Consider the following 21360-nt stretch of genomic DNA (forward strand, 5'->3'; position numbering starts at 1 on the left):
GGGCTGAGAATGTGCACTTCTTGTGCAGCAGTCACATTAACTTCTACAATAAGGAATCATGCCACCGCTACTTACTTTTAAAACAAAAGTCATCAAAAGATTTTACCAAAAGCTAATACAACACCCATTTCTTAAGCACTTTCACATATTACAACAGTTTGTAAAGGCAGAAGATTTGTCCTGATTTGGAAGGAATAGAGTAAGAAAACAAAAAAAAAGTGAAATTGTAGAGGAAGGTTAGAAGGGAAGGGTTTCACTTCCATAATTATATCGTGGCTGAGGTTTACATTATAATTCACTTGGTGCTAAGAATGTTACGAGTAATGCTCCAGGCACTGAAAGTGTGGATGTATGTGTGTACTTACACATGCAAATTAACATATAGGTAAACTACATATATATTACATAATGATGTTTATATGTATGTGATTGTATACAAAGCCCTTCAAACATAAAATAAATAGAGAAGACTTGATGAGACCACAAAGTCCACACTTGACACATTGCATCATGAATGGATAGAACTCTAACGTAGACTCTTACCTGCCATGAAACCCTGGGCTAGTCATCCCTTCTGGGCCTTAATTTCCTCATCTTTAAAATTGGGGCACTATTACCCACACCTTAGGGTTTTATGAGACTTAAGTGTGGGAGCACTGGGGCCCACACATAGTAGTTGCTCAATAAACGTGTTGAATCTGAATGTAGCCACCCACCATCCTGGCTCCTGAGCACAGGAGAAGGGGTACCTGAAGCCCGGAAGGAAAATCAATTGCCCAAAGTCACACAGTCATCACTTACAAGGACCCAGGTTTCCTGACTGCTACTTTTCATCCCACTTTCTTCCCTTCAGGGTCCTCCTCTCCAAAGCTGACTATGCCCTGCCTCCTTCCAGGACATGCCAATGGCTCCTGCCCTAGTTTGAAGACCCTAAGTCGAAGACCTTCTGCCAGGAATACACAAGGGAAGCCACAAGCACCTGGCAGTGCCCAACCCAATGTGACACCCACCCCAGCAACACCTGGACTCCCAGAGCCCAGATCCCCTCCAGCCATTTTACTTTATTCCTGAATTGTGGCCCACAGATGCCAAGGAGAGGGCCAAAACACTTTTTAAATATTTTCTCTTAATATTGCCATGGGCTTAATTATGCATTAACTACTATCTTATACCTGCTTCCCTGGAAGCAAATCCTGAGATGAGTATTCACATGCAAGTGGTTCATTAAGAGTATTTCTAGGAGAAACTGGGAAGGGAGATGAGAAGCAACAGAGGAAAGGGGAAGAAGCCAAGCAAGAGCGTGATTGCAGGCAAGTCCTGTGCTCAGCCCGAGCTCAAGGGGCACTCACGAGTGCAAGTTACACCTCAGTGTTTGTCCAACCTGAGGCAGGAGAGCTGCTGTTTGACGCTCGTGCCCCAGTTGGTCACTGGGTCCAATATCCCAAGGGCCAAGCCATGAAGAAAGTGGCAGGTGCAAGCTCTTAGAAGTAATGCACATGGGTGATTGGGGATGAGCACAGGAAGACAGGGAGATCTGGGCAGAACCCCAACAGCATCCTCCATAACCAATTTCCCCAATATCTCAAAATCCAAAAAGTGAAAAGCCAGTCTCCATAGCCTGAGCACATCCTACAGAAACCACCATCCTATGCACTGGAATTGGCTAATGATGGGATTTAGCAAAATTTAACAGGACAAGCCCGTCTTGTAGGTTGCCCTCTCTGCAAGGACTTGTTACAGCATAGTTTGAAAATTCAGCAGATACTGTGGTAGGCTCAAGGGACACAAACACAATCAAGAGAAAGGACCCCTACCCTAGAGGAGCTCAAGGTTGTGGATAACCTCTCAAATGGACATTTTTGCCTGATTTTTCACTGAATCCTAAAAAATACTCCATTCCATTCTCAATGATAGATGATTCTCCCTTCAACTTTACAGGATCGGCAACAATGCTTTTCAATACATCATGCCATATTGAGTTACAAAGAGATACTATCTCACAAGGAATTAACAAAAAGCTAAATAAAACCACAAGAAAGTAACACTAACACTATTTCAAATGATAATGATAGTCACCATGTGTGGGAGACATATAGTCATCAAATTTCTGAATATCGAAGTTATTGGATTAATCCCATGGCCTCCAAATAGAGGCCCCAACGTCTATCACAATCCAGGTATTTTGACTGGTAATTTGAGAGACATTAAAAGATATGCTAGAGTTATTAGTTCAAATTCACTATGTAAGTGTATTTACTTGTAACACACTTTATATGAGATGAGACTTCAAAGTAATGAGACTGATGATTAGATGTTCCTTGGGAAAGGAACGTATTAACATCAGATCTAATACACAGTCAGAACTTTCATACTTGAGAAAGTCAAGATATGCAACAGTGCTACCCACAACCACACATACTCTGTCTTATAAAGAGCCTTTTAAAGAAGTAACAAGACTACATGGAGAATGCTAACAACATACAAGACACTGGGCCAAGCATTTTACAGAACTCCTTTAACTTTCCCAGCAACTCCATCCATGGGAGAGAACACATTATAACCCCACCTTACAGAGGAGAAATCCAGTGCTTACAGTACTAAAAACTTCCCCAAGACCACAGAATTATTCAGAGTAGGACAAAACTCATACTTAAGTCTCTCAGTGCAAAATGCATACTTTTAACACCATATTGTGGCGGCAATGACTCAAAACCAGCTAACCTGGAATTGAACCATGGGGGTCCAGGCACCGTTATGGCTTATCCATGTCACACCAGGATCACACTTTCCAAGGCTCTGTCTCTACAACTATGGTTTTAGCTTAAGATCATTTTTCTTCACTGTCCTTTTTACACCATTTTCTAAAACAAGCCAAAAGAAAAACTGTAGGTATTCATTATGTTATTAGAAATCAATCAATATTTTAGTTATAAAGATTACTTCAATATCACCATGTATTGCCTAAGCTACCTAGCCCCTCTTGATATCTTTAGCATTTTCCCTCACATACGGCTAATTCATTTTATGATTTTCTCTTTAAAAATTACATTCTTCACGGTATCCAAATGATTCAAAATCATTGCCTGATGTGACCGACTGCCAGATTTAAGTACATCATTAAAATTTACTTTGCCACATTATCATTAGCAAAAAAATAAGGGGGGGGGACAGCAAAAAAGAGATAAAAGAAATGATGGAAAGAAGTTTTAAAATTACCTCTGCTAAGTTTTCTGGAGGTGTTTTTGCTGTCGTTTGTGGATAAATGCATGTGTTTTTAAAGCATTTCGGATTCTAGCACTGTTCCCACAAATACTTTTTCTTCATTGATGGATGAATATAAAAGCAATGAAAAAATTGTACTATGGTAGATGTCCCATGTATATTCCACTATCAAGTGAATACAAAATTCTTATCACTATCACTTGATACAGTAATGTGTGAGAAGTCTCTCTAGCAATATTCCCCAGAAATTACCAAATTAAATAATTCACACACTCATGAAACATCTACCACATACAAAACCCCATATGCACCAATTCTAAATAGTACCGGATCTAGAAATGGAAAGTGACAAAGATGTGTCTGTGTTCCATAAAAGGTACACCAAAGGAATCTGAAGTCAAAGTTGAGTGAGTAGCACAAGCATTTGCAGAACATAAAAGAGAGCCATGAAGATAAAATGGAATTAAAGTTCAATTTTTAATAAATTAAAGGGAAAAAAGAATCATGTATCTAATTAAAAGAGAAAGCCACCAATCATCAAGAGCTGTTTCAGGGTCCTAGAAATTTTCAGAATAACCCACAGAATGTATTTCTTACTTGCTGTTGATGAGCACTTCAGACTGCCGATTATTCACTTGATTATCACTCTTGTGGCGAAACTGAAAAATCAAAGTGTTTGTGAGAAAACACATTACAAGGTACTTTGTCAGCCCAAATAAGCACACTGGCAATACTTTGAGTTCATCCATTTAAACAGTGTTGTCACTGGTCTAAGATGACACTGTTTGGGCTTACTGTGAACCCAGCTCTACATGTTCTAAATCTAAATCAAAACCTTCTCACTACATTACACTCTGGATGTCACCAATGAAACAACAAGGCTAGCCCCTACTCTTCCAATCTCCACATGTTTAGTTGCTTCTAAGAAGACAATACGCTCTCTACTGTACCTTATAGTCTCAGAGAAAACCATGTATTAATTTTGATGTCTTTAACAAGGAATGGGGCTTCCATTTCTCTCCCATGTGTACTGAATGCTTTATTAGAACATCATTCTTTCTGTTTTATGGATTTCTTTGAAGTCAAGAAGTTACTTGTAACAACATGAATTTTTATTCTCCAGAAATTCTAATTGTTAACAGTGATCTTATGAAGTACTGAGCATTTAAAACAAAAATTAGAATCCAATACTGAAACACATTTGGTGTAGATTTGTGATTTATGTCCAAATGGTTGTATTTCTTATTGTTTACTCCAGTAATGTAAGCATCTTATATAGCTTGAAAGAATCTCAATATTAAGAGCTCTCTACTAGGCTCATAAATTAGCAGTCATTCAGGTAAGTCTTTCTATGTGAAATGTCAAGATCAGATAGTAGTAGTAGGCTATAAGAGAAAAAAAGTAATATAGAGAAAATGGTAATACCATTAGTAATCGGCTATAATATAGTTATTTCAGCAAATTAGCCTACATGCACAGATGAATAGGGGTAGTCTTTTCAGGAGACAGAAACTTCAATTTCATAGACTTTAATCATCAGAATGTTTTCTTTTTTTCTTAAATACAAAATGTTGTGTCAAAATCACAAAATACAAAATGCTTCAACCAACCCTTTTCCTTTTTCTACAGCCTTCCCAAATCCATCCCAATCTTTCTATTATGCTATGCCCAGTACATACAATTACTCAGAATGGCAGGTATAAGTTAATAGATACTACCAGTAAAAATAAGAAAACAAGCTGTTTAGCATTTGTTAACATAAAAATAGTTTATAATATTGGTAAAGAAGTAAATTAAGTCACACGTCACCCATTGACATGAAAACTTCTTCCTACGAGTAGAACAATAGAAATGGAAACATTATTTGATCTGAGTGCACAATTTGGAAGGGTTGCTGAATATTCTCTCCTCCACCATATCTACACAGCATTCATCTCCACTCTGCCCTGTGCCATGAAAAGCTGGGCTCTGTGGTCCCTGCCCTGTGGCTTCTGGTAAGATTTGGCCAACAGATAGTACTGGCAGAAGATTCGAGTCAGAGAAGAGTGAAATGAGGGAATTTATCCCCTGGCTTTCTTCTAGCTGGGTTAGCAATGGCTGCTTCCACAGATAGCCACAGCTGCTACAAACAGGCCTCAACTACGTCTCCAGGTCTGGTCACTCCTTCATTTCTTTGCCTCTTCAGGTCTAGTAGTATTGCCAACCATGTTGCTGCCAAAGCTGCTTTTCCTTGCCCACACCCTTTGTGAATGATCCCATCATTATTAAACTCTCCAATCCACCCAATTTCAGGGTGACCTCTGTGTTTTGCCAAGACCCTGACTGGTGAAGGTGTCCAGTTAATGAACTGGCACATAACATCACAAAAGGTGAAAGCACATTCAAGCATTAACTGCAATGGAATCGAAAGGAGACTTTTTGTTTAGTCATGTAAATCCCCTAAATTGACTAGCTGAACATCACAGAAAAAGACCAGTCAGCTCATCCTCCCAAAGCTGAGCAGCTCACTCTCGGGGAGATGCAATCACTTCTACTTCTGCTCAGGTTTTACCAACAGGACTTGATATTGGAGTAGATGGAGTCTGGAAGGATTAGAAATGGTAGTTTCAAGGCCAGCCTGACTCTTATTGACAATTTCTCCTCTAAGAAATAGATATGAAGTCTCAGAGGGGAACTTCCACAGGAAAGAAAGGAAGTAGAGGGCTAGCATTCATTGTGTACTCCCTGTGAGCTAGGTTCTATACCTGATGCTCTACACATATCTCTTTCTGTCTTCCCAACAGCTCTGGTGTCATTGGCCATGATATACAGAAAAGGAAAGGTTTGAGAAGTTAAGTCATTTGCCTCATGTCCAACTGTTAGTACATGGTAGGGTAAGGTGGTAGGATAGTAAGGTGTCTTTCTCCAAAGCCAATATTCTTTCTACTCTACCATTTATTCCTCTATGAAGTGTGACTATAATGAAGACCTTTAAGGCCAATATGTAGGAACTCATGCATCTAAATGAGTACCATTTCCCTGAAAAATCAGATAACATGGAAAAACCACACATTTACTCCAAAGATGCCATTGCTCAAATGATTGTTGACATTCCCTCTCTTAGAATTACCTCTGGAACTCATAGCCCGTTCCTCAGAATGTTCTCTATCCTTTGAGAATTGAGCTCTATGTCCTTTGAAAAGACATAATGAGATGTCTCATGTTTTGAAATATATGAAAGCCACTCTTAGAAAGCATGTCTGGTTGATAAGATTTTTGATTAGGCTTGAGAAGTAGCATTTGTTTCCAAAGCTGTGAAGCCATTAAGTCATAAGGCTACCTTGTACACTGACCTTCAGAAGACAATTCTATAAGAAGAGACCCCAAAGTACCTTGAACAACGGCAACCTCACAGGAATCAGTAAACTCCAGGAACATCCCAAGTTAGCCACTTTAATGTGATATTACTCATCAGTGTGGATGGATCCTATGTGTTTGTTAAAAATCTGGGGCCAGGCACGGTGGCTCACGCCTGTAATCCCAGGACTTTGAGAAGCCAAGGCAGGCAGATCACGAGGTCAGATCGAGACCATCTTGGCTAACATGGTGAAACCCCATCTCTACCAAAAATACAAAAAATTAGCCAGGTGTAGTGGTGTGTGCCTATAGTCCCAGCTACTCAAGAGGCTGAGGCAGGAGAATTGCTTGAACCCGGGAGGCGGAGGTTGCAGTGAGCCAAGATTGCGCCACTGCACTCCAGCTTGGGTGACAGAGCAAAACTCCGTCTCAAAACAAACAAACAAACAAAAAATTTCCAACACAGTAAAACCCCATCTCTGCTAAAACACAAAAAATTAGCCAGGCGTTGCAGCATACACCTGTAGTCCCAGCTACTCAGGAGGCTGAGGCAAGAGAATTGCTTGAACCCATGAGGCGGAAGTTGCAGTGAGCCAAGATCATGCCACTGCATTCCAACCTGGGTGACAGAGTGAGACTCTGTCTTAAAAAAAAAAAAAAAAAAAAAAAAACTAACCTCAAAGGTTATAGTCAAAATGTGAACCACGAAATAGGCTAGAAATTTCATTAAGAAATGAAGAGTTATATCCTGTGTATTCTTTAAAAAATGATATATGAAGACACATGCATTATTTGTGTGTATGTGTGCTCTTTTAAAATGACTTGCATCAAATTGTTGATTTATCAAAAAATTATATGTAAGATAACTATGAGGAAATATCACATGAACCAACTTGATAAGTACAAATCTTCCCATATGTCTTCACCATACTCAACTACTCTTAGCAGGGGTGAGTTCCCACTTTCTCCATAATGTCTTCCCTAATTCTCTTTCACACATCCCACCTCTGTTATCAATCTAGCTACTGAAGTTCATCTTCCCCCCTCAAAGAACCAAAGCACTTTGGTTCTTTTAAATTATGAATTTCACACCATTTTTATCCATATTATTGTTGTTCATGAACATGACCCACCTCCCTCTACTGAATGTTAAGTTTTTTTTTAACTTCATTTTCTGGTGTCTCTTTCATTTCTGCATTCTCCATATAGCTTAGTACAGAGGGGTGTCGTGAGTAAGTGCCAGTGTTTTGAAGCCAGATTGCTTGAGATAGACTATTACAGACTAAAACAACCATGAAAAAGTATGTCTGTTAAGCCAATAATATAGATAAAATGGAATCATAAAAAACACTCCGTTAATCTAAAAGTAGGGAGAGAAAAATAGAACGAAGAGCCAATGGGGCATATAGAAAGCAACAGCAAGATAATAGATGGCCTAACCATAATGATAATTATATTAAACATAAATGGGTTAAATATTCCAATTGAAAGGCAGAGATTTTCAGATTTTATTAAAAATTATTAGCCTACCATATATGCTGTCTACAAGAAAACCATTTTAAAGATACAGATGGGTTAAAATTAGGCAACAGGAAATATGGGTGTGAGCTCAGAGGAGCGACTTGGGCTAGGAATATAAACCTGTAACTCATTGGCATAGACAGTTATTGAGGGGGCACATGCAATCACTCAGGATGAAAATATAATTTGTCTGGATTTAGAATGTTTGGTTTTCCCAAGACTATGTTTTGTCTTTGAGTGAGAATGACTTCCTTTGGGTTATGCAGACTTTAAAATTCTCTATTGCCTTATATCTGACTTATTTGCATTAGTTTCCTGACTTTTGAAGCTACAGTTGACCCTTGAACAACATAAATTTGAACTGCACAGGTCCACTTATACACAGATTTTTTTTCTCTAAAGGCTACATTGAGTGTGCTTGCTCTCCTGCTTCCCCTTCCTCTGCTTCTGCAACCCCTGAGACAGTAAAACCAATCCCTCCTCTTCCTCTTCCTCCTTAGCCTACTAAACATGAAGATGACAAGAATGAAAACCTTCATGATGATCTACTTCCACTTAATGAATAGCATATATATTTCTCTTCTTCATAATTTTCTTAATAACATTTTCTTTTCTCTAGCTTACTTTAAGAATACAGTGTATAATAAATATAACATACAAAATATGTGTTAATCAACTGTTTATGTTATTGGTAAGGCTTCTGACCAACAATAGGCTATTAGTAAAGTTTTGAGAGAGTCAAAACTTATACATGAATTTTTGACTGTACAGGGAGTTGGTGTCCCTAACCCCCACATCATTCAAGGATCAACTATATTTGACTTTGTAACTCCTAATATAATGACAAGAATGTATAAGAATACCTAATATTTACCAGCTCTCAAACCTTAAACAAAGACATGTAATAAAGAATAAGTAACACTTCACTGAGTGAATGCAGGTTGATTTCCAATTCTGCTCTTCCACAAATTGGTTGTATTATTAGCAAATCACTAGCTCTTTCTGGGCTTTAGTTTTCTCATCTATAAAAGGAGAAAGTGAATCTAGTTACTGAACTTTCTTGCTTTTAAACAGGCTCTGGTTTTACAGCACCTGTATTAATCATCAAACAAATAGTAAAATAGCTTTATATGATATTGACCAAAATAACTTCATTCAAAATTTCAAATGTATCTTCATTATCTATTTCTGAGAAGCCACAACTGAAATTGAGACCTCAAGAATGCTCAAGAGCAAATACTCACATAGTCATCTGTGGCATCTTTGACAGCTGTCATAGTTATCACCAGGACCAAAGGCACAATGGTGGTAAACCAGGTCAAGGAGGAAATTTCTGGAATTAGCTGAAACAAACATTCCAAATAGTTTAGGGCTTTTAAAGTTAGAAAATATATCTTCCCAACTGTGTCATTTAATTTTAAATTAATGGGGTTATATTGACTTATTTGTACAAATGGAGAATGACTTTCAATAATTTAAGTGTTTGTATTTGGTTATAAGACACATAGAGTAGAATTATAATTGAACTTGTTTTCAAACTACCTAACCAAAAACTGAAATTTTTATAGCAAGGGGAGAAGCTTCTTGAAATCTCTCACAGATGATCACTTTCTCCAATATGTTAAATTTCACCCATCTTTTTCTGCTTTTCATCTCAACTTTTAACAATTTTACCAACTCCTCTTTTTACCAATTCCCAAAGAGAGATTGTTTGAACATCTGCCTTGCACCAGACACTGTGCCAGGTACTTTCCATTTATTACATCATTTAATCCTCGGAAAAGTTCATTGAGTTAGATTCCTACTAGGATTGTTTTTGTATAATCCCAGAAGGTTTGTATTCCACATAAATAGTACCCCCAGTACACAACACAGAATACTACATTATGAAGGGTGACCAGGAGTCAGGAAATGTTGCAGACCTGGGTATCATGTCCCAATTTTATAAATGAAGAATCTAACAGGTCATGCAACTGGGCCAAGATCACATACTGCTAAAATTTGAAACTAGGTCTCTTGGACTCCAAGCCCTATTTCCTTGTGCCCATACCTCCAAAGCCACCCACATAAGAGAGACATAGTGACAGTGGACATAAATCTCTTAGGTGGTTTTCAAATGGGATTCATTTGAAAATCTGCTGCTTCAGGGCCGTCAGGCAGGAAAGGATGGGGTAGAGACGGTCAGTGGCTAAAGATCAGGCCCCAACAAAACAACTCTAAATCAATTTTATATAGCAGCTTCCATGTAAGATTTTTTTAAAAAAACTCAAAAGCCTCTGATGTAGCAGTAAAAATGTTGAGCTTGGTGTCAGAAAAGCTAAATTCTAGTCCTAGTTCATCATCAACTCATGGTGAAAGCTTTACCACCTAATCTCTCTGGGTCTAATTTCTTCAGCAATAAAGAAAGGAGAGGTTAGACTGAACCATCCCAAAGTTCCCTTCTAAATATAAAATTCTATGAACAAGAGCCTTTGGCCACAAATGAGAAAGCCATTAGAGAAATGAATTCAAAATTCTGGAATGGTGTGAAGTGTTACTTGAAGAAACCAAAAGCAACTTCATGGGGAGAGGTGGGGGGAAGAAATTTGGACTTTAAGCTTTCTTCAACAAATAGTAAGATGTTTATTCATTGTTTGTTTTTGTTTTCCTGATCAGCACCCAGTTCTTCTCAAATATACTCCTATTTCTTAGGGAACCGTCATATCCCCTCACTTTCTGTCCACATAACTTTAGGAAACTGATTCCACCATGGATCCAGGGTTTGGCATATGATCTTGGTTAAGCCAATTACTGGATCAAACTCTTGAGCCACAGGGACAGGTTTAGGAATGAAGATACAGCTCCAATCAGAACTAATCTCAAGACTTTTGCTGGAGCAACAGAAAAAGTAATTCCTTCATTCGTTTTCTCTCTCTCTCTTTCTCTCTTTCTCTCTCTCCCCTTCCCCCTCTCTGCCCCGCTCTCTCTCTCTCTGACTTGAGTTGAAACCAGGAAGCTGTCAGGGCCACCAAGTAGAGGGCCTACCTAAGAAAGGCCAATGTGAGAAAACAAAAACAAAAACAAAACAAAACAAAAACAGAGAAAGAGAAGCCACATCCTGATGAAATTGTGCCCATGAATCCAGTAATATCTGAAATGAGATACCCATGAATAATTTATCTTTTGCTCAAACTAATTAAGATTTCTGTCACTTGAAACATATTCTTAAATAGATATTCAATTAAAGAGAAAACAGTACTCAAATCTATTAATCTAATCCATCTTCTTACTTCTTAGCCATACTCGACCTACCAGTTTGATCTGCTTAAAGTATGCTAACATAAATACTAGGTAAATAACTGGCTAACATGAACTATTTATGTGTGTGTACAGTATGTATGTGTACAGTATATATGTAGCTTCCTTGATTCATATTTTTTTCCTTCCCAAAATATCCATAAAAGCTGAAATTTCATTTAAAGGCAAATTTTAGTTAGGAGAAAAAGCAAAGGTTACTAACTACCAATTAACCATTCAAAACTGTAAAAGTAGTCACCTGCAGTGAAATAACATATAGCATCATCACTTTATATATATTAAAAATATGTCACTGTTCTTAAATGAAAATGAAATGTGCAGAATTAAGCTCTGCAACCTACTCAGTCTTAGTCACCTAAGATTCTGCCTCAACTCTGGCAATCCCCACACTGTAGATGTGAAAGGGAGATAAAGAAAGGAGGGAGGCTACGAACAGTAATTATTAGGCTCTGGTTTGGTTCAAATAAAGTGCAAGGCTGTGTTTTAAAGTGACCTCAGTGTTTAAAATGATGAATGTACTACTTTTTAACCATTCCTACCTCTCCCACGTTTGTGAAGAGAAACAGCAACAACAAGATTAAAAATCTGATAAAGGATGATTTTACCTAATCACAAACATTTAGCTAAGTAAATTGACTTACTTTTTACAATTTTATGAATACTTTAAACAAACAGATAATAGAGAAATACAACCTAAATATTACCTGCAAAATCAGAAGGCAAAGAAAATAGGCATTTGCCACTCTTTGGAACTGTTCAAATAAATTAATTGGCAAGAAGGTGAGAATATTATATTTCGATGTGTGGATACGATTATCCTGGAAAAGAAATAGCATCATGTTAGTTTGGGGCAAGGCATTGCTCATGATCAGAAATAGCTCTAAAACCTACAAGCCTGAGCCAGAGTAAGAAAGATAAGCCGGTTATCTAGGAAATTTCAACTCTGTGTGGCTCAAGGCCTTCATTTTTCCCAAGATGATATGCTCCTGATACTAGGTGAAATTACTGGTCCATGCCATAAACTCACCTGTAACTAAATATGTATCAAATGCAAAAGTCTACCCCTGAGATTTCTGACTTAAGCACTCAACTATTTGGCAGTCATTGCTTGAGTACCTACTGTATGCAGTATTGAGTCCCTGTTGGAGCCCGCAAGGCAGGAGGGAACTTCAGAAATCATCTGGTCCACCTTCCCAAAGCATGACCCTTTTAGATACCTCTGACAAGGGGCTCCTAGGTCTGTCTTAGAAGATCTCCTGTGATGGGAAACTGACTGCCTCGCAAGGCAGCCTGCCCCCATTTCAGAACGGGAATTGCTGGAATAGTCCTTGTTATGAGGAACCCAAATCTGCCTCCCTATAACTTTTTTTTAATAACTATTTTTTTCTACTTTTATTTTAGGTTCAGGAGCATGTGTGCAGGATTGTCACATGAGAGAACTACATGTCACTGAGGTTTGGTGTATGAATGATCCTGTCATCAAGTAAAGAGCATGTCAGAGTGGGTGGAGAGCTAGACATTAACAGGAGGGGAGCTCCTGGGAAAGGAAACCTCTGGGAAGGCTCACAGCTGAGGGACCACCCAAAATGTGCATATTAATGCCATTTCTAATGCTTGTGGGGGGGCACTTAGTCATATGTGGGTAGGAGAGCAAGAAGGTAGCCACACAAAAAGAAACACCGCGGAATGGCTCTTAAGACACCCCAATAATCATTCACTCTGCAGTTAAAATGTCAGAATGTCGTTAGCTACATGCTAATAAGAAGGGCAAAGGGGGCCAAGCACAGTGGCTCACGCCTATAATCCCAGCATTTTGGGAGGCAGAGGTGGGTGGATCACCTGAGGTCAGGAGTTCGAGACCAGCCTGGCCAACAAGATGAAACCCCCTCTCTACTACAAATACAAAAATTAGCCAGGCATGGTGGTGCACGCCTGTAATCCCAGCTACTCAGGAGGCTGAGGCAGGAGAATCGCTTGAACCCAGGAGGCGAAGGTCGCAGTGAGCCGGGATTGCACCACTGCACTCCAGCCTGGGTGACGGAGCAAGACTCTGCCAAAAAAAAAAGGAAAAAAGATGGGCAAAGGGGACATTACCAAGAGAAACCTGGCACCACAAGTACAGATTAGGACACACAAGGAAATTCCAAAGAGATATGCAGGCCCAACAGGTATAGATTTGACCACTATACAACCTTTCTGGGGTGGCAGCAATGAGCAGGGCCACCATCAGACAGGATTTGTACTGATCACCAGCCCACACATGCACATTAACCAACAGTAAGGGAGGGTCCCACAAGCCTAGGCAAGGAGTTAAGGCAGGAGCGGGAAAAACTAGGCAAAGGAGAAAGGTGGAGACTTGAGACAGGGGCAGTAATTGGCAGAAAAAGTCCAGCATGATAAAGCTGCCTGTGCAGAACCTTTGGAACTGTTTTCGCACAGGATCATCCCACTCCTCCTTTGGGGTGTACCCATTTTTCCTACAATAAGCTCTTTACAATATATTTCTTTTCAATAAAATTTTTTGCTATCTTTGTAATGTCTCTTGGTTGAAATCTTTCTTCCAAGTTAGACAAGAGCTGGGACATCCACTCTCCCTAGTAACAAGCATAGTATCCAATAGGTAGTTTTTCAACCCTTACCCCCACCCTTTCACTCTCCTCACTCTAGTAATCCCCAATGTCTGCTGCTGCTGTACATGTCCATGAGTACCCATTGTTCAGCCCCCACTCATAAGTGAGAACTTGCAGTCTTTGGTTTTATGATCCTGTGTTAATTCACTTCAGATAATGGCCTCCAGCTGCACCCATGCTGCTGCAAAGGACATGTTTCATTCTTTTTTTATGCCTGTGTGGTATTCCATGGTGTATATGTACCACATTTTCTTTATCCAGTCCACCATTGATGGGCATCTAGGTTGACTCCATGTCTTTGCTATTGTAAATAGTGCCGTAATGAACATACAAGTGCATGTGTCTTTATGGTAGAACGATTTATTTTCCACTGGGTGTATACCCAGTAATTGGATTGCTGGGTCAAATTCTAGTTCTGTTTTAGGTTCTTTGAGGAATTGCCACACTGTTTTCCACAATGGCTGAACTTATTTACACTCCTACCAACAGTGTATAAGCATTCCTTTTTCTCTGCAACCTCACCAACATCTGTTATTTTTTTTCTTTTTTTACTTTTTAATAATGGCCATTCTGACTGGTATGAGATGGTATCTCATTGTGGTTTTGATTTGCCTTTCTTTAATGATTAGTGGTATTTAGCATTTTTTCATATATTTGTTGGTCACATGTATGTCTTCTTTTGAGAAGTGTCTTCTTGCCACATAGCAAATTCCATGCCTGGGGTCACCTAGACCAAGTCTAAGGCCTTTCTATGTTGATAACCTTCAAATACTTGAGAACCACTCATAGGACTCCCATAAATATTTATTCTGACTCAGACATTCCCAAATCTTTCAGCCATTCTCCATGATTTATTTTACAGACATTTCCTCCCAGTCAGGCTCTTTTGGGTCTATCCCAGCTTCTCTGCATCTCTCTTAAAACATGATGCCTAGAACCAAACACAACTGCAGATCTGGCTCAACAAGTCTATGTATAGTAAGGACTTTGATGTCCTGTGTTCTGAACTATTGTACTGACATGTCCAAAGATTTCATTGGCATTCTGGCAATTGTGTCTCACTATATCTTCATATTAAGTTTTGATCAACAAAAATTCCTAGATCATTTCTACATAATTCACTATTAAATCATCTTTCCCTTTCTATACATTTATAGTTGGTTTTTAAAATATTTATGTATACATCTTTCATATTTCCTATTACACCAGCCTAATGAAAAAATATTTAATCTTGAGTATACTATCTAAAGCATTAAATATTCCTCCCAGCTTTGTGTCATCAGAAAATTTCAAACACATGCCTTTTATATGTTCTTCCAAAGCTGTAGACAAATATACGTTAAAAAAAAAACAGGCTAAATGCACCAAAAGAAATTTTAATTAAACCAATAAAGCTACGGCAAACTACTAGAGACCTCTCTACAAATTAATGTTAACATTTTTTTCAGGTTTAATATGTTTTATATAAGACATATTAAATATGTTTTATTTAACCATTTGTAAAGCCATGTAACTATATTATTTGAGGCTTAATTCTATCCTATCCACAAAGATAACATGAGAAATTTGGGGTGACAGATATTACTGAAATTCAGAATCAATATGCCCAGAATAACATTTTTTAAATGAGGTTAGTTTGGGGTAACTTGTTTTAGGTGAACCTACACTGGCTCCTAGCCATCACTCCTATCTGTTTTTTTAAAGTCCAGTCGTCTGTTAAATGACCATTTTTAACATTTGATTGGTTGGGATGTGTCCCTACACAAATCTCATCTTGAATTGTAGTTCCCATAATCCTCACATGTCATAGGAGGGACCCGATGGGAGGTAATTGAATCATTAGAGTGGTTACCCTGATGCTGCTATTGTCATGATAGTGAGTGAGTTCTCTCAAGATCTGACCATTTTATAGGGGGCTTTCCCCTCTTTTGCTCAGCACTTCTCCTTGTTGCCTCCACGTGAAGAAGGACGTGTTTGCTTCCCCTTCCATCATGACTCTAAGATTCCTTAGGCCTCCCCAGCCATGCTGAACTGTGAATTAATTAAACCTCTTTTCTTTATAAGTTACCCAGTCTCAGGTATGTCTTTATTAGCAGCATGAAAACGGACTAATACAACATTTGTCAGGAATCAAGGTGTCCAGTTTTGTGCTACAAGTTCTGGGAAAATAAGAAGAGATGTCAAGAGAAGAGTTTCCAGCTTAGTTGGTCTGATGCACATTAATGTACTGAAAACCGTTCTGAAAGCTAATAATGATGATATTGCAGTATGTTAACTACTCAAGAAGTTAACACACTGCAAAATAGGGTGTTGGTACTGTCAATCATATGTTTTTCTAAAGAAAGGACTTGGAGAAAAGAATGGGGAAGATTAAAGCTAAGGAGAAAATACAGTTAAATAAGGAGCTCATATTTCTAATTCTGTTTTATATTTTCCTTCTAACTTAAAGCTAAAATAGAGGTTAGCCTAGCATCTTGCAAAAAGGACATATGCAATGTCTATAACCGTCAAAACCACGGCAGGAATTATAAAGACACTCTCCTACAAAACTGAGTTCCATATAGGTAAAGAGCTAATTCTGTGGGATAAATAATGCCAAACATAAACTATGACCATTTTCTCCTATTTGCTTAGCTTGACATATAGCAATGATTGTGTTTGTTCTACTCGTTCTGTTGTAACTTAGTCACAGATGATGAAAACCCTCACAGCTTTGAATGGGAACAAGGAACAAGGGCTCCCCCTCCTGGAAAATCTCTGGGCCAGTCTACTTTTCTTTGTTTTTCAACCAAAAGCAAAACACGCTTCCATTTCCACTGCCCTGTCCAAGCATATGAGTACTGCATTGGTAAGACCTTAAATCAGGCACATTAATATTTAGTCATTTCATAGGCTACAGGCCTACAGTCCAATCTGAGTACAGTTCATTCCATAATAAGGCACAGAAAGATCTTCACCACTATCCTCTCAGAAGTACTTTCCCAGCATGAATGACTACAAACATCCCAATCCAGAAGAAAAGGAGTAGACTCCATGGAGCCTCTTTGGTGCTGATAAAAGCCAAACTAGAGGCCACGGCATTAGCTTGTTAGTGAAGAGGAATGGTTAACAGATTCCATGACGAGGTAGGCTTGGGCTTAGAGTCACAGGTGATGCCAGACCAGGGCAGGGTCCCACATAGTGGGAAAGTGCCTCCCCGTAAATGAATGTGAGGAAGCACATGTTCCCTGTGGAAAATGTGCTTCCAAGAGGCAGAAGGGCAAAGATGAGCTGAGGCCCATTATTCCTCCAAGATTGGCCCATCTGGTCAATGACTTCATCTCACATGCGGCAGAGTAGTAATGGAGTTGGGAGAGAAGTGTCACACCAGTAGAGAACCCTCCACCTGGAAGGCAATGTCATTGCTTCTCTAAAATATTTTAATGCAAAGGCCCTTAGGTAGGCAAAAGGTGGCACACTTGGGGATCTAGAAGAGGACCTATGAGGCTGGACTGCAGAGATCAGCACAAACAGACTAGATGGAGTAGTTCCTCAGAATACATACTAAGAATTTTAGTTGTCCTTATTATCAAGACCAAAAGAGTCTTTATTATAAAGACTAATAAAGACTAAAATCCTAAGTGAAGGGGGAATTACTGAAACATCTTAAGCAAAGAAGTAACTTGAGATTTTTATTTTAAAATATCACCCTAGCTAGGTAGAGAACAAATCAGTGGCAACACAAGAATAGATATGAAAAGAGCGATGAGGAGGTCTTTGCATTAGTCCAGGTGAGAGATGATGCACAGCTTGGATCAGGGTGGGGACAGAAGGAACGACCATGAATGGTAATAATTACTGGCATTTATCAAGCTCTTACTATGTGTACTAAGAGTTTTACATTTTACAGCTCATCTTATCCTCACAACGTTCTTATGAAATAGGTACTATTATTTCCATTCTGTAGAAGGGAAATCCAAGGTTCAGAGAGATTAAGTAACTTACTAACTTACACGAGTTGACACAGCTTGTAAGTGGTGATTGTAAGAGCCAGGATTTGGATCTAGCAATAGACATTCTGCTCCAGAGCCCACCCTCTTCACCACTGTGCTGCCCCAATTCGTTGCAAAGCAGTTATCTCTTCTGCTTTCAGAGTAATCTGCCCTTGCTCTCTCTTCCAGTCTGCATTTCAAGCCTGCTGCCACTTTCTTACCAAAGGAAATTCAGTATATTTACCTTCTCCTCTCTAGTCAAGCCCTTCAGGCAGAGCCCTCGTTCTACTGCCTGATGTATGCTTACAGTTTCCTTGGATTCTCTTTCAGTTCCCCTCAAGAATGATTCTCTTGGCCCCTAACAAAGCTCAATGCAGACAAATAGTACACATAACCACTCCCTTACTTTAGCTTTCAACAGAAGCACAGTGGCCAAAGTCCTTTATATTTCCAGCATTTACTACTTGGTGTGGGGGTGGGGTGAAGGTGGGGAATAAAGTAAAGAAAATGGAGTAAAAATGACAAATTTTTCAGAGATGGGCTACCAAATAAAATATTAATCAAACGGGAAGTATTATTTTTTCTAGAGATCCTCATTATACATGCAAAGTAAGTATATTGCTTAAGTAAACAAAGCAAATAGAAAATAACAAACTCTGCTATATTAGCAAACATTTGGAGCATTTGGGAGATTGCCTCAATTTTTCCACTGACAAAATGGAACTAATAACATTTCTCATATATTTATAGGACTATCATGGAAATGAGAGCATAGATGTAAAAATATTTCTGCTAAATTGAAAGAATTATGCAAATATAGAATTTTTGTGAGTGATCCCAAATAATTCAACTGTATCAAGAAATGCAATGTACTAGTCAGGATAACCAGCTATGCCACAGTAATAACTCCAAAATCTTCACAGCTTAACCCAATAAGAGTTTGTTTCTTGTTCATGCTACTTGCCCAACATGAGTCTCCTCATCAGATACTCATAATGGACCACCCACCATCTCCAATGCTTCGAGGTATATTACCAGAGGAAAAAGAAGCTCTGAACAGTCTCACTCTCAAATGTAATGCTTCAACCCAAATGCTCACAACTTACTGGCCAAAAGAGTCACCATGGGTCCAAAAGACAGAAAGCTAGAAACATTAATGGATATCACTAATGGCTATTGCAACCAGTAATGGACGCTAACCTAGTATTTTGAGAGTAAGAGACATATCTACTAGCAAATATATCAAAAACCAACTGGCTGGGCACGGTGGCTCACGCCTGTAATCCCAGCACTTTGGGAGGCCGAGGCGGGCGGATCACAAGGTCAGGAGATCGAGATCAGCCTGGCTAACATGGTGAAACCCCATCTCTACTAAAAATACAAAAAAATTAGCCGTGTGTGGTGGCAGGTGCCTGTAGTCCCAGCTACTTGGGAGGCTGAGGCAGGAGAATGGCATGAACCCAGGAGGCTGAGCTTGCAGTGAGCTGAGATCGTGCCACTGCACTCCAGCCTGGGCGACAGAGGGAGACTCCGCCTCAAAAAAAAAAAAAAAAAAAAAAAAAACCAACCTCAGCACTTTAAATTCAGTCCTGTTAACAACACATGTAATATTCCTTTGACTATTTCCTCTCCCCATCAGCTAAACAATGTGCCAAATTCCTTAGTTTCACGAACTGGATAGATTCATCTCCCATCCATAATTCCAGGGTCAAATTAGCTTAAGGCAAGTACATGGCCCACCCTCCTAATTACAATTTTGAATTCAGACACTGGCACATAAACTACGTCAATTCTGAAATTTGCTGATAATGTAAGCTTTCTCTTTTCTATTGCATTCCAATCTGGAAACAAGTAGCCCTAGAGATTACTAACAGCAACTTCGGGCTATGAGTGGGGAGGCTGCCAAGAACAAACTCCGCACTAAAAATGCAGGGCCAAGAAATGCAGAGAAAGAAACTAGACCAAGCCTCTCCTGAGACTAGCCCTATCTCTGGACTTTTCAATTATATGATCTGTCCATTCAACTCAAACTAAGTCAATTTGAGTTGGTTTTTCTTTTACTCTCAACCAACCAAACACCAGGTAAGAACATTCATAATATATGCAAGATCAGTTTGCTTTTTAAATAATAGCTTACTTGTATCTCTATGTTTGTCTTAAAGAATGCATCCCAGAAGGCTTAAACCCAAATGAGCTCAGCAGTTGTCCAGAGACACTGCCTACGTCTATGAATCCCACAAGCCCCAGGAGCTTTTGCAATCAGTACCACAGTTTCCTCACTATCAAATCATCATCCCACATTTGATGAAACATTTGTACATCATGACAACTATAAAAAGTAACTTTCCAGAGCTTGAGGGGGAAAACATCTAGCCCTTCTTGCCACAAAAGGAGGCAAATACAGTATTTTTATGGTACAATCCAGATTCCAGAGACAGAAATAATCCTGACTAATAAGGGAGAGATTATCTCTAAGCCATAAAATAAGAAACAAAAAGGGATTGTGTCCACAAACTACTGGCATAAAAGAGGAAGTAGCCAAAAGGCATTTGTACCGCTCAGAAAATATGTGAATCACCCATGTTCACGCAAAGATCCCAAAAGAATGCAGGTATGGGACCTGGAGATTAGACATCTGGTACCTCACTGATACCAGGAAGAACCCCTGGTAGCTCCTCAGTAACAGCTGACTGTTGCCTGGTGCAGAGTCCACAGCTTTCCAGGATAGGGGCAATGGAAAGACGACAGTGATCTTCTACGAACGCTGCTGAGGAAGCCTCAATCACAGAAGAGGCTTTGCAGAGTGTGTCAATCAATACTGACTACACACATCATCACCACCACCACCACCACCATCATCATCTTAACGTTCTCCTGAGCCTCAGCTCCCAGACTTGAGCAGAAAACGTGTATGAGGAGGGAAAGAGCAGAGGGCACATATCCCCCAACATTCATTCATTCATTCATTCAACTAATTTTTGTTAAAGTCCTTCTGTGCTTCAGGCAATAATGTTATTGAGCCAGCGCTACAGACATGAGTAAGCAAAGACCCTCCCATCATCGAGTAAGTTTGTATGTTAGTTGTGGAGAGAGAGACAGGAACAAGCAGACAATAAACTTGTAAACTGATGACACAATTTAAGGAGGTGATCATCAAATACTATGACAAAAACAATGAACAATAGAGCAAGAGCACCTTGCCTGTCAAGACTCCCTCAGGAAGCCTTCTTGCTTGATTTTCCAGGTTAATGCAGTATCAAGATTACCCTACTTGGTGAGACCAGTGGGAATACGTGTCCCCTAGGGGTGCTCGTTTCCTGGGTGCCCAAAAGAATCCTTTGGGCTATGAGAAATAAAAAAGAACTTCATGTATATTTTAACTA

At 39.2% G+C, this 21360-nt stretch overlaps 1 protein-coding gene across 2 annotated transcripts in view; it reads right to left on the minus strand.

Moving 5' to 3' along the window:
• The window catches only part of ATP8B4 (ATPase phospholipid transporting 8B4 (putative)), a 283542-nt gene that overhangs the window by 180516 nt on the left and 81666 nt on the right, over window positions 1–21360 (minus strand). For both annotated transcript variants that reach the window (XM_055362981.2, XM_019011219.4), the window contains 3 exons: window positions 12081–12194; window positions 9324–9422; window positions 3820–3881 (listed from right to left, as the gene is read on the minus strand). In XM_055362981.2, coding sequence (XP_055218956.2) covers window positions 3820–3881; window positions 9324–9422; window positions 12081–12194 — 275 coding nt within the window. The remainder of the gene's footprint in view (window positions 1–3819; window positions 3882–9323; window positions 9423–12080; window positions 12195–21360) is intronic.

This window comes from Gorilla gorilla, chromosome 16 (assembly GCF_029281585.2).
Source record: "Gorilla gorilla gorilla isolate KB3781 chromosome 16, NHGRI_mGorGor1-v2.1_pri, whole genome shotgun sequence".
Classification (NCBI taxonomy): Eukaryota; Metazoa; Chordata; class Mammalia; order Primates; family Hominidae; genus Gorilla; species Gorilla gorilla.